Raw genomic sequence first — 12,917 nt, 5'->3', positions numbered from 1 at the left:
TATTCACTCATTCATTTCAAATATTCAGTACAAAATTTTGGTAATAAATTATAAAGAGTTGAATTTGTGATAAGTAAAATTGTCTGAAAATAATTGTGGCTCGATGTTTCGTCTTGATCCCTTTAGTTTTTACTAATTACTCTTGATTACCTAATGTTTATTTCATTTTCACTTATTTAAAGATAGTTCAATCTTTCATACATAAAGGAATAAGAAAAGAATAACTTACAACCAAAAAAAAAAAAAAATACAAAAAATTCTTGCACCTATTTTAACAATTCCTGCATAATGGAATCCACAAGTAAGTACAAGAAGTTGAGTCAGTGTGTGAGAAAGAGTTTACACAATATGAAAAATTTGTAGTTTTTACACAATATGAAAAATGTGTGATGTTGTCTTTTGTCTATTTTGTCCACAATGCTAGCATAATAACTGTTGTTCACATTGTCATATTTTAGCAATAAAAAATATCACGTAGAAGAGCATTCCAGTTTGATAAATTCTGTGGTATATCCACTAAATTTAGGAAAAGCCTTGTGTTTATAATTTGCTAATATAAAACATATGCAAGGAGAATTTATCATTAAAAATATCTAAGCAAAAATTAAAAACTCTTAAATTGGAAAGTAAAGTAAATCAAAATAAACCAACTATAAAGAAGAAGGTAACAGTGTGTAATTATGGAATAGTGCCTATTACTTCTTTAACGATATAAGAAGAAAAACGTTCATCCTAAAACAGCATAAACATATGAGCCTAATATTAGAAAATAAAGATATGTAGCTTCCTTGATTTGCAGTTGATATTATTTTATTTCTGAAATTTTTTTTCTTGATTATTATTTAGTTAAAGAATTACAAAATCTGTATTTTAATCAGTCATCTGTGTGTTATTTAAAATATCGAGAAAAAAAAAACATAATTTAAAAGTCAAAAACCAAAGCTACAATTAAGTCAAACTTATTATAGGTCAAAGTTTTTAGCTAGTTTTATTAAAATATAAATTATTAGCATTAATTTGAATATTTTATTAAAATTTAATTAAAAATAAATTATTTAAATGAAAATAGAAATTTGTATCAACAAAATTTTAAAGAAGTGAGTTATTTTTCAAGAAGAAAAGAAAATTTTAAGTTTTTCTCTTCTTTAACAGTGCTAATAAAAAAGTGCTTAAGACATACAATTTTAAAAGTTTTAGGTACTAAGGAATTTAGAATATGAATTCTGAAAGAGTGTGCAATTGCAATTTTATACTGTTAAATTTGATAAAGAAAATTAAGCTTCAAACACTTGATACTTAAATTATAAGTAAAATAATCTTTTCCCATTTTCAACATTTTAGGTGGAAAACACTTTTACACTATACTAGATAATAAGGATACATTATAAAGCTCAACAATAACAGTTTATATATTACTTTCCCATTTTAATAAGACTTAAAAAAGGTATAATAAAACGCATAAAATACAAGAAAAAATAAATTAACAGAAACTCTTATAGATTGATAATAATTGTTAAGGTTTCAATCTTAAAGATAGGCAGAGTAGAAATATTAAGATGTGTTCAAAAATTATTAAAAATTGCATCATAATTACTGATAAAATTTTTAAGTACATTTGCTATAAAAGATCATCTTAAAACAAGTTGTATTGAAAAAATATATATAATTCCAATATTATATGACCTTAACATTACATTAAATCTTTCAATACAAATAGTTGAAAATAAGACTTATGAGAAAAATTCATTTGAAGTTTTTTGACTTTCTTACCATTTTAAAATTTCAATTCAAATACATTATTGTTTATTACTTACTAGCTTAAACATTTTTGAATAATTAACTTTCGGTTCTAGTAACTAATGCAGTAGAGATGAGTTCAGACTTACTCTTAGAATCCTGAGTTTTAAAAAAATTTCTCTAAATTTTGGAGAATGTATACTGGGTTGTTCTGAAAAGAATTTTTTTCCTTGTGAAAATGGAAGATTATTTTCTTATAGTGAATAAATATTTTATTAATTATATATTGCACATTCTGGTTCAAAACCATCTTTCTGTGCGTAACATGATTTCTCGGTTAACATGATAACTCGGTCAGAAACTATAAACATGATTTGATTTGATTTTACCATTTTTCTGTCTGATGAACCTCTGATGAATACAGATAATACATGTAGACTTTACTGTTATGAACGAATATATGAATGAAGGATAATGATGAGAGGAGGAAAACCAATAAAAGGGTTTATTCCTAATTTACATTTGTAAGTTAAGATCTACAAATATTACAGTCCCGCAGTGGACTGATCGTTAAGACACGGTTTCCTGCAGATCACCAAAGTCAAGCATGACTGGCTGCGGTCAGTGTGCGGGTGGGTGACCCACTTGGATCAGTCTGCGTAGGGACCGAGGGTGTGCGGTATTGGTCCTCGTTAAACTGTGCTACCGTAAAGTGCTTGACTTCGCGTGCAGGTCGTTGGGCTACCGAAGCGGGGAAGCCCTCCCCTCTGCTTCGGATCACCCTCAGGGATGTTTCCCAGACCGTCGCCAATAGCCCATTGTGCAGCTCTAGTGCGACGTAAATGAACTACAACAACAACAAATATTACATATTTGTTTTTTATATATTGTTGCTTTTTTAATATATTGACTTTTCTTCCTATTATGGTTTTTGTTACTTAATTTTTCAAATTACTACTATTAAAGTGTTTATTTCATACATGGCAGCAATAAAATATACTTTGCATCATATCTTTTTTTTACCAAATATATAACAATTATTTCATACAGTATAAGCTATAAACACATTTAAATATTTTTTCTACTAAGCAAATTTGTGTTATCTGTAAGATTAATATGTCTATTTGCAAGTCATTTTAATTTTTACTTTGATATATTTTTATTTTAAGCTTGTTTTCTGCTTTTTTTCTTTAATCTCAAACTCATTTTCAATTGCATTTTTATTTTTTAGGGATATAGACACATTATAAAGAGTAATTTTTATCTTAAGATAATTATTCTTTATTTCGAAATATCACTACGTAAAGAAATGTGTCCTGAAGAGAATCTTTACGTTTCCTCATAAATTTTTTTGCTGAATTCTATTTTAATTCTATATAGGAATGTGTTTGTGGAAATAGTATGTTGATCCAATAGAGAGCACTGTTGCTTACTAATGTACGACTAAGCATGCGCTGCAGTGAAACTCAAATCAATTCTGTGATCTCTTTTTTGAGAAGCTATTGTAAACTATAATTGATTGTAATTTGATTGTAATCTGTTTGACTGTTATCTATTGTAAACTATACATAAATCATTGTTTACTTTCGTCTAACTAGTATTTTTACTTACTTATGATTAATGCTGCTTTAAGTGCTAATGCTTTTACTTAGCCTTTTTTTTCAAATACATTCTTATACAAAATCAAACAGTTTAAAATCAAATTACATTCAACTACAGTTCATAATAGCTACTCAAAAGAGCGATGACCAACAAGGATACAAGATTCAACAGTGATGCATGAATTGTTGCACATTAGAAAGCAACAGTGCTCTCTACCGGCTAAACATAGTGTTTCTATACGTAAATTCCTAAATGAAATAAGCTTATTTGGGGCCCGTCTATCTCCCTTTATATTTTGACATCTTTTTTAATCACCCTGTGGCAGTATGTTTGTGTATATATATATATATATATATATATATATATATATATATACAGTCAATTCGCTATAACTCGAAGTACGATGAAGTACCATAACTCGATTTTTTTATGAGGTCCCGACCCTTTTATTTTCAATTTCATGCTAACTATTCTCGATTACTCGAATTTTACTCCCTTTAACTCGATTTTTTAAAAAAGATTACTGTATCTTTTAAAGCACGAAAAAAAAACTAGGAGCTGATATCTTGCCCCTTGCTTTGCAACACACACAACAGACTACACACAATGGACTCAACTGGTCGGAACAAGTTTAGTCAGAGTGAGAGAAAGGGATTAGTAACACCTGTAGCACCTGTGGGGAATGATAAATTTGCTTTCTGGACAGAACAAGTTTTCAGGGTGAGATAAAGGGATAACACCTGTGGGGAATGAGTAAACTTTTTTCTGGTCAGAACAAGCTTTATGCTTATGATTTGCTGTTAGAGATTGTGTGGAAGAAGTGTTTACCTCTAAACATGTCGAAGCGAAAATTAATAACTCTCAACTTGGAAGAAAAAATTAATCTTATTAATGACGAAGAAACATGAAGAAGAAAGATATAACGTTGAAGTATGGAATTCCCCCGAATACCCTTTCTACGATATTAAAAGAAAGAGAGAATATCCTTAAATGATATGAATCTACGAACCCGCTGTCTAAAAGAATGAAGCTGTGTGCCTTTCCCCAGGTGGAATCAGCTCTTCTGAAATGGTTTCAGCAGTATAGAAATCGAGAAAATGCTATTCCCATAAATGGTGTTTTGCTACGTGAGAAAGCAATAGACTTTGCTAAACTGTTAAAAATAGACAATTTTCATGCTAGTGCTGGGTGGCTAGAAAAATTCAAGAGCAGACACAATATTGTCTTTCGCACTCTTCATGGAGAAGCTAAAGCTGTCCCTCTTGAAGTATGTGAACAGTGGTTAAATGAAACGTTACCAAATTTACTTCAAGGATACAGTGAAAATGATCTTGATTGATGAAATAGGTTTATTTTTTTAATGTCTTCCAAATAAGACTATGATGTTTAAGGATGAAAACTGTTCAGGGGGGTGAAATGAGCAAGGAACGCTTGACTGTCCTAGTTGGAGGAAATGCGTCTGGGACAGAGAAACTGCCCCTACTTGTTATCGGAAAATACAGAAATCCTCGATGTTTAAAGAATGTAAAAACGTATCCTTTGGATTACAAGTCTAACAAAAAGTCTTGGGTGACATCAGTTTTATTTGAAGACTATGTAAGAAAATTGGATTGGAAATTCTTCGCTAAAAAAAGAAAAGTGATATTCTTTATGGATAAATGCACAGCGCATAGTAATCTACCTAATTTGAAAGCAGTAAACTTGCAGTTTCTCTCACCAAACACAACAGCAAAGTTGCAGATGGACCAGGGTATCATAAAGTGCTTCAAACAGTCTTATCGTAAAAGGCTTGTCAGAAAATGATATACGATATTGAAAACAATATTTCTCTCAAAGTTGATGCACTTAAAACCATGAGGCTACTTTCCAGTGCTTGGAATAATGATGTGAGCTAAACGACAATAAGAAACTGTTTCCGGAAGTGCGGGTTTTTAAAGAAACACAGAGTGAACCTGTGATAGAAGACCTTCAAGATGAGGAAGTAATTGAGAACTCCGATTTCATAAACTTTGATGAAAACATTGCTGCTTGTGGTGATATTTCCGACGAAGAATTTATACAGATCACAGAAGAAAATGATGAAAGTGCTGAGGAAGAAGGTTCAGAAACAATAGTCCCAAACATACTTGAAGCGCTTGCATCTCTTGAAGTTCTCCAAAAGTTTCTAGAGAGTCGAGAAGGAATTGATAATTCTATGTTTGTGCACCTGCAGAAAATTGAAGATTTACTGTTTCTAGAGACTCAAAAGGGTTTACTTCAACGTAAAGGACGGATTACTTCAAAAAAACGTAAAATGTAGTACAAATAATAAAGTAAGTTATTATATTATACTTGATAGTTTTTTCTTAAATATTGTAAGCATTTAGAAGATTTGTAATTAATAAGCATTAATTAAATAATCCAACAATATTTTGAAAGTCCAAAACCGAAACTAACGGTAAGTCAAATTTCCGATACATTGAAGTTTTCGGTCACTCCTATCAGATTCCAGTTATCGTAAATTCACTGCATATATATATAAAGAGAGAAATATAATAGAATTAGAAACACAATAATATAGAATAAACACTTAATGGAATAAATGTTAAGGTCCTATTTAGGACACATTCCTTTACGACAGACATTTCAAAATAAAGAATAATTGTCTTAAGATAAAAATTACTCTTTGTAATGTATTGATTTCTTAAAAGAAAACATAATGCAATTATTATTAAGCTTAAAATAAAAGAAAAGGAAAAACAAACTTACTAAAATTAAGCAAAATTAAATGAAAAAACTAGTTAAAATTAGATTGACAAATCTAACATTCAACAAAAATTGCTAAAAAGAAAAGAATATAATATATGTGATTTAAGCTTTATTGTATAAAATAATTCTCAAAAATAAAAAATTAAAATTTAGTGCTGACATCTATGAAAAAAAAACACTCTAAGAATATCAATAATTTCAAAATTTAAGTAACAAAACCCATAATAGAAAAAAAGTTTATAAAACTCAGTTTATAAGAATAAATTTAAAAAATTATAAAATCACTTAAAAAAAAGTCAAATAAGCAAATAAGTAATACATGCAGGTTTTTATATACAAACAAACTAGGGGTAAACCATTTTTGACCTGTATGCATATATATATATATATATATACCTGCCCTGCTGAGCATATTAAAGAAAACATGGAAACATATGAATATACCTATTATTATTTTATCAACAAAACAATTACATTTAAAACATGTCTACACTAACACTTTAATTTTAAGTATAAAACAGAAATATTAAGTATTATTAACAAAGATGCAATAGTTATTATTTTCAAAAAAATAATACTTTAAAAATTATTTAGTCGAGCCAGTGCATGCCCTTCATGTTACTTTTAAATGATATTATAAAAAAAGAATAAGGTTACTTCACACAATAAAATATTTAAAATATTTTATTAATTTAATTATACTTAAAAATTTTAAATGAAATTAAAGCACTAAAAGCTTTTTTTTTAATTAAGCTTACTTTTAATTAAAAAATAAAATTTCATAATTTGGCTTACTTTTGTTCTCACAACATTCTTGTCTAATTCAGCATCAGGCAGTTTATCCATATCAGTTTCATCAAAACTAACTGGTGACTCACTTCTTCCCTGTGCAAGGCTATTTAATGAGCGAGAATTGCTCGGTACAGATGTGCTCTCTGATTCTGTCAACAAACATTAGGAAATTAATTTTTATGAATCTTTCAGTTTCTTTTTAAAATGTGTGCATTTACTTGAAGAGTTATAGAATTTAACTTTTAGCAGAGAAAATTCAATTTTAATTTAAAAAATAATTGAAAATTCATACAAAACAACAATTGTTCCAACAAAACTAATAATTGGGAGCAAAAATGTTTTAAGTTGGCAAATTATTTCCAGATGAACGTAAGAAAAAGTGCAAAAATAATGTTAAAGGCCCTGCATACTTAATACAGTAGGCTTCGCAATATCCAGCTCGTGATTATCCTGATTCTGTACTATCTGGCCTGGTAATAAATTAGGAAAATAGGAATGCATATGAATTCAAAATTTAAAAAATATTTATATTAGTTTAATATGCAAAAAAACAATTAATATGTAATATAACTGCTTTTATATCACACAAGAGAAACAATTTTAGAGAAATAAAATAAGTTATTACCTGACGAAGTACCATAATTCTGAATTGAAGGATTTTCCACATCTTAAAAAATACAGAAGTTAATCAATCACATATGTTTATAACAAAATAGTCACTTATCAAAACAATAAACACAAGACTTATCTTATAAAAATTTATTGAGTATATTTAATCATTGGAATAAAATTCCAAATAACATTTTAAAGCATTCAAATTAATTTACTATAGGCTTTTAGTAAATGTGGATACATAGAAATTAGTATTTTAAAAATAATGCCTGTGTAATACTATTTTAATAAATCAGATACAACAAAATTGTTAACTCTCAGCCTTCTTTACCTCCTATTTAACTGTAATTAAACCAACTATTAAGTGAAAATAATTTTAATTTATTAAGTTTAGAAAATTGTGTTATATATAATACAGTAGAACTCGAATTTAACGGCATCAGGGAATAACGAATTCTCGTCTTTAACATCTTTTAGCTTAGTCCCCCTTAATTTCTAAGATGAATAATATTCACAGAAAAACTTGGTATTTGTAGCATTATCTACAACTATTTCTCAGAAATACAAGTTGGAGGCTTGTTTAACTTCTAATAACGAACACAAAAGAAAAATAAATGTGTTACAAGCTATAAATTTAATATAGTTTGCCACGAAAAAAGTTTCTAAAGAATGCATTGTTCAGTAAAGATAGTTTTACATCAGAACAGCAGGCCAATACGGACTATATGAAGTATTGACAATGAGATAATGATCTGATGACTAGTGAATAAGAGGTAATTTCAATATCTGAAATTATAAGCGGAATCTAGTAATGAAGAAGAAGACTGTGAATCATCAGATTCTCAGCCATTATTAAATGAAGCGGAAATTATGCTGCAGAGACTGAAAATTTTCTTAAAGGTCATGAAGAACAAGAGAAAGATAGAGATAGATACCTTGGAATTATAGAAGAACAACAAACGTCACTTGTCATCCTGATTTCATTTCAGGAGGAAAAAGTCTGACTATTAAAGAAAAAAATTTAATTCCTCACGAGGTGGACAAAGACGTGAAAAAAAAAGGATGTTGCTTTAAAATTAAGTATTACGCCAAACAGCTTATCAACCATAATAAAAATTCATGATAATATATAAAATTATAAATTATCAAATTCTTCTTCAAAAGATTTAAAAACATTTGTCTATGAAGATGCAGATGAGACAGTTTTGAAGAGGATATGCGCAATGTCTGATAAAAAAATTTCTATCTCTGGACTTTTCATTCTTTTCATAATTTGTGAAAGCTTTGGGATTCGACGAATTTTGAGGAAGCAGTGGAGGGCTTTATAAATTTAAAAGATGACACAGAATTGTAGCAAAAATAATATCTGCTGAAACTAAAGATGTGGATGACAAAGATTGTGAAAAGTGGATAACAGAGACACGGATAAAATTTTTGAAAGACATCTTTAATGCAGATGAGACGGGTTTATTTTTAAATGTTTTCCTCAAAAAAAATTTTAACACTAGAACAGTTAGATTTTGAACATACCTAAAGCTGCCATTTGGGGTCAATTTGACCATTAAAGAAAATTGATGTCATTCCAAAGTAATTGTTTTTTTAATTGATGAATATTGCCAAAAAAAAAACAATATACAAAGGCTTTTAAAGATTAAAACTATTTTTTTGTGAACTTAATGACAATTTAGTGTTATATTGTACTATAGATTATTCTTTCACAAAAGGGCAAGTCATACGAAAACAAACAAAAGATATGAATATAAACAATACACATTAGTAAACAACAGGTTTTACATCATTAACGCTGGCATACAATAGTAAGTCCGTGTGATGTGAAAGTGACAGCAAACCATCGAAAAATTGATTTCTAGCATCTTTCATAGACATCAGAAATTTTATTCTGACTTTTACGGTGTATTTCTATTATTTAAAAATTTTATAAATTAGAAGCTATCTGATGAGCAAAACACTAATTAGAAGCTCTTCTACAGCACAAGACTAAATTCACAATGCGTAATTAGGGTAACAAAATATTTTTCAAAAACTATCCAAGCATTGAAGGTAGCAATATCAGAAACGTTGAAAAATAAATGTGAAAATAAATTGCAAGTTTCACATGGTGTAGAATCATTTTTTAGCATCTTGTTTGTCATTCCATTTTTACTGTAGTAAGTGTAGTACTTGGCTTCTACTCTATGCTGTCGCCTGCAAACACATTCACATAAATGATATTTAGAATTATGGCATTCTTTTTCTTTTGCACCTATACATTGAATGTTTTGTTTCTATTGGCAATACAAAAGACTGAATATTATGGCAAAGAAGTGACACTCAAAATATAATGATTTTTTTTGTTCAGATATATAATCCAATTAAGTTTGTATTTCTTTTTTAACAAAAAAAATTATCAACAAGATTTACTAAGATAAAAAGAAATTATGCTTAGTCACATGTGCTTGGTTTCAAACTTAGAGCAAAATATTTTTTTAAAGTTGTCATTCATTCAGAGCCGTTTCTGAACTCGCACAAATGAAGATAACCATTCAAAAAAATTTTTTAACTGCAGTTGAAAAGTTGAAAACAAAGTTGAAAGTCAGCTGAAAACAAAAACTTGAAGTTAAAGTCATGTGGCTTGTTCATTATATGATAAACTTGCATTTTTATTTACTAGCAATACCTATTTACCAACAGTTCTTTCTTGAACAGGATTATAATAAAAATAGCTGTTGGTAATCAGGATGTACATGGTTTCCTTCAGACACAGTAACACATTTGTAATTCAATAATAGTTTAACTAAGCTACTTTGAACATGCAATGTAAGATAAAATGTAATTCAACAAAAATTATTATTTGAAATTTTTTTTAACACTCTAGACCCTGATTTCTGTTCTACAAATCATCTTCATAAGGTTTAAAGTTTTGCAAAATCGAAAAGCAGCATAAAACTTTTTTTAAGAGGATCAAAATGATCCCTTTTGGCTGTTTTAGGTATTTCTATGATCATTTATTTCAATAATCTACAAAAGAGCATGAAATTTTTATACAGTATACTTGGAAACAACTCAGGAAAAATAAAAAAAAAACTTGGCTTTGAAGCTCACTAGTATCTTCTAAAACAACATAACAAAAAGCAAAAAAAGGATCAAAATGACCCTAATGGCACTTCTAGTGTTAAAAATGAAAAATACTTAGGAGGTAAATATAACAAAGCAAAATTTACTGTCATGTTAGGTGCTAGTAAAACTGGACATCAGAAATTGAAACCATTAGTTATCAGAAAAAGCAAAAATTCAAGATGTTTCAAACGTGCAAAATCTTTGGAGGTTGAATATGTTTTTATCAAAAAATCTTAAATGACAGCAGAAATTAGTGAAAAAGGGATTCAAAAGTTGGACAAATGTATGATTGCAGAGCATTGAAAAATATTACATTTTTTAACTTATCACTAAACACTACACCAAAACTGCAGCCAATGAATCAGGGGGTGATACAAAATTTCAAATTGCACTATTATAAGAGAATAGTGCAAAACGTTATCACTGCGCTTGAAAACAATCAATCCATATCAAAGATCAACATACAAGAAAGCATATTAGAAATGTCCAAAGCATGAAACTATGATGTCACAGATCATGCTACTACCTAATAACAGTTTTGCTGAAGATGGATTCTTTCTAAACAAGGAGAATGCGGAAATTACGAAGGACAATGATGATATTCCTTTAGAAAAACTTTAAAAAATGTGGATACAGATAAGAGAAAAAGAGGAAATTAATGATGATGAGCAGATTGGTGATTTTCTTTCACTTGATTCAGAAGTTGAAACCTCAGAAACGTTAGCTGTAAAAGATATTTTGGACAGTGTAAAGAATAAAAACAATACAGTAATGAATAGCGATGAAGATGGAAAAGACAGAATTGATCACGATGAAGAAATTAGCAAACCTTCAGATGATTAAATACTAAAATCATTTAAAACAATATGATGTGGACTACTATTTGAAGAAAACATGCCTGAAGAGGTTTCTGATGCATTGCAACAATGTGAAACGTATTATGAGAAAAAAACACTTTTTCAAGCAAATAACTCAAACAAAATTAACAGATTTTATCAGTAACGTAATTTAAAGACGAATTTCATGATGTATGCTAAAAAGTTTTTGTTATTATAAATGCGATAATGTCACTAAAAATTTATTATATTCATATAATATTATTTTTTTGAAATTGAAATTACAGTTTACTCCTGAAAAGTGTTTAGTTTAATTCTTATTTTCCTTGCAAATTTAACTTTGATGGTTAAGTAATAATAATAAATAGATATTAATTTACAAAATAAAAGAGTCTTAGTTATTTTGTTAGTTCTGTCTAGTCTACATGAATTTAAAATTTGTTTACTGTTGTTAAAAAGTGAATTTCTAATTAAAGAATTTTCCATATAACAAACCTTCTGCAGGATTTAGATGAAGATCCATTCATAGAGTTCGTTAAATAGGGATCAAACTGTATTTTTGCAGTATTTTATGTAAATAAAGCTTTAACAAGGTAAGGATATTTTATTAACTTAGCTCTCTGTAACTAACATAATTGTTTTAATGTTGATTTGAATTTTCAATGGTAAGATCAAATTATGCTTTTCAGTTTTTCAAACACTTCTTTTTCAATGGAACCCATAAAAGTAAATTAACTAGCAATTTCTTTTTTCCCCTCAATTACTTTTCCATTCTGTAACCATACTCATGATAGTTAATTGTAAATATAGATTATTTTAAGTTAAATAATAGCTTTATAGATTTTTATTTTGTAATTGTAAGACTGCTAATTTTTCTGATTAAAGTTAAACTATAAAAATAAGAAATAATTTTTCTTTTAAATTTATTTTAAATAATAATGTAAGGAAGATTTCATTGAACTCCAATTTATTGACTTTAAATTTAATATTTCATTACATATTAAGTTTATTAAAAGAAATATAGGTAGGTACCAATATTTGTATGACTGAAATTCAGCAATTTACGATACAAGAACATTTCAAATTTAGCTACGAACAGCATTCCACTCCGTTATTTACCATTTATTAATCTTTATTTCACTTAATAATTTATCAAAAATCAATTTTAGTGATTAATAGTGTAAATTTAACTAGAGTGTAAGATATGTAATGTTTTTTTTTTTCTTTTTTAATATTAGCTTGAAAAATAATGATGTAGAAAAATAATTGATACTACATGTTGATAACAAAAATTTAGATTCTAAATCTGTTATGTTTACTGTATCAGGTAATTAATTTTTTTATTTAGGTTTTTGAGCAATAGTAACAAAGAGGAACATAATGCAGATTCAAGTTTTTTGTATTTTTATTTTATATTGCAAATAAAAAATTGCACAACTGTTTTAAGTTTGATGTGCAAAAAAACATTCTAAT

General features: G+C 28.1%; 1 protein-coding gene across 5 annotated transcripts in view; it reads right to left on the bottom strand.

The window, feature by feature from the left end:
- LOC107440660 (SID1 transmembrane family member 1) overlaps window positions 1-12,917 on the bottom strand; it is a 78,285-nt gene that overhangs the window by 19,447 nt on the left and 45,921 nt on the right. For all 5 annotated transcript variants that reach the window (XR_011638373.2, XM_016053639.4, XM_071188226.2 and 2 more), the window contains 2 exons: window positions 7,505-7,546; window positions 6,883-7,028 (listed from right to left, as the gene is read on the bottom strand). Coding sequence is in view for 4 of the 5 variants with exons in the window: in XM_016053639.4 (XP_015909125.1) it covers window positions 6,883-7,028; window positions 7,505-7,546 (188 nt within the window). In the remaining variant the exon portion in view is untranslated. The remainder of the gene's footprint in view (window positions 1-6,882; window positions 7,029-7,504; window positions 7,547-12,917) is intronic.

The sequence above is a fragment of the Parasteatoda tepidariorum genome, chromosome 12 (genome assembly GCF_982258835.1).
Source record: "Parasteatoda tepidariorum strain Cologne lab strain chromosome 12, Ptep-v5.0, whole genome shotgun sequence".
Lineage (NCBI taxonomy): Eukaryota > Metazoa > Arthropoda > Arachnida > Araneae > Theridiidae > Parasteatoda > Parasteatoda tepidariorum.
Note: the sequence above shows the minus strand (reverse complement) of the source record. Positions and strands in the feature narration are given on the sequence as shown.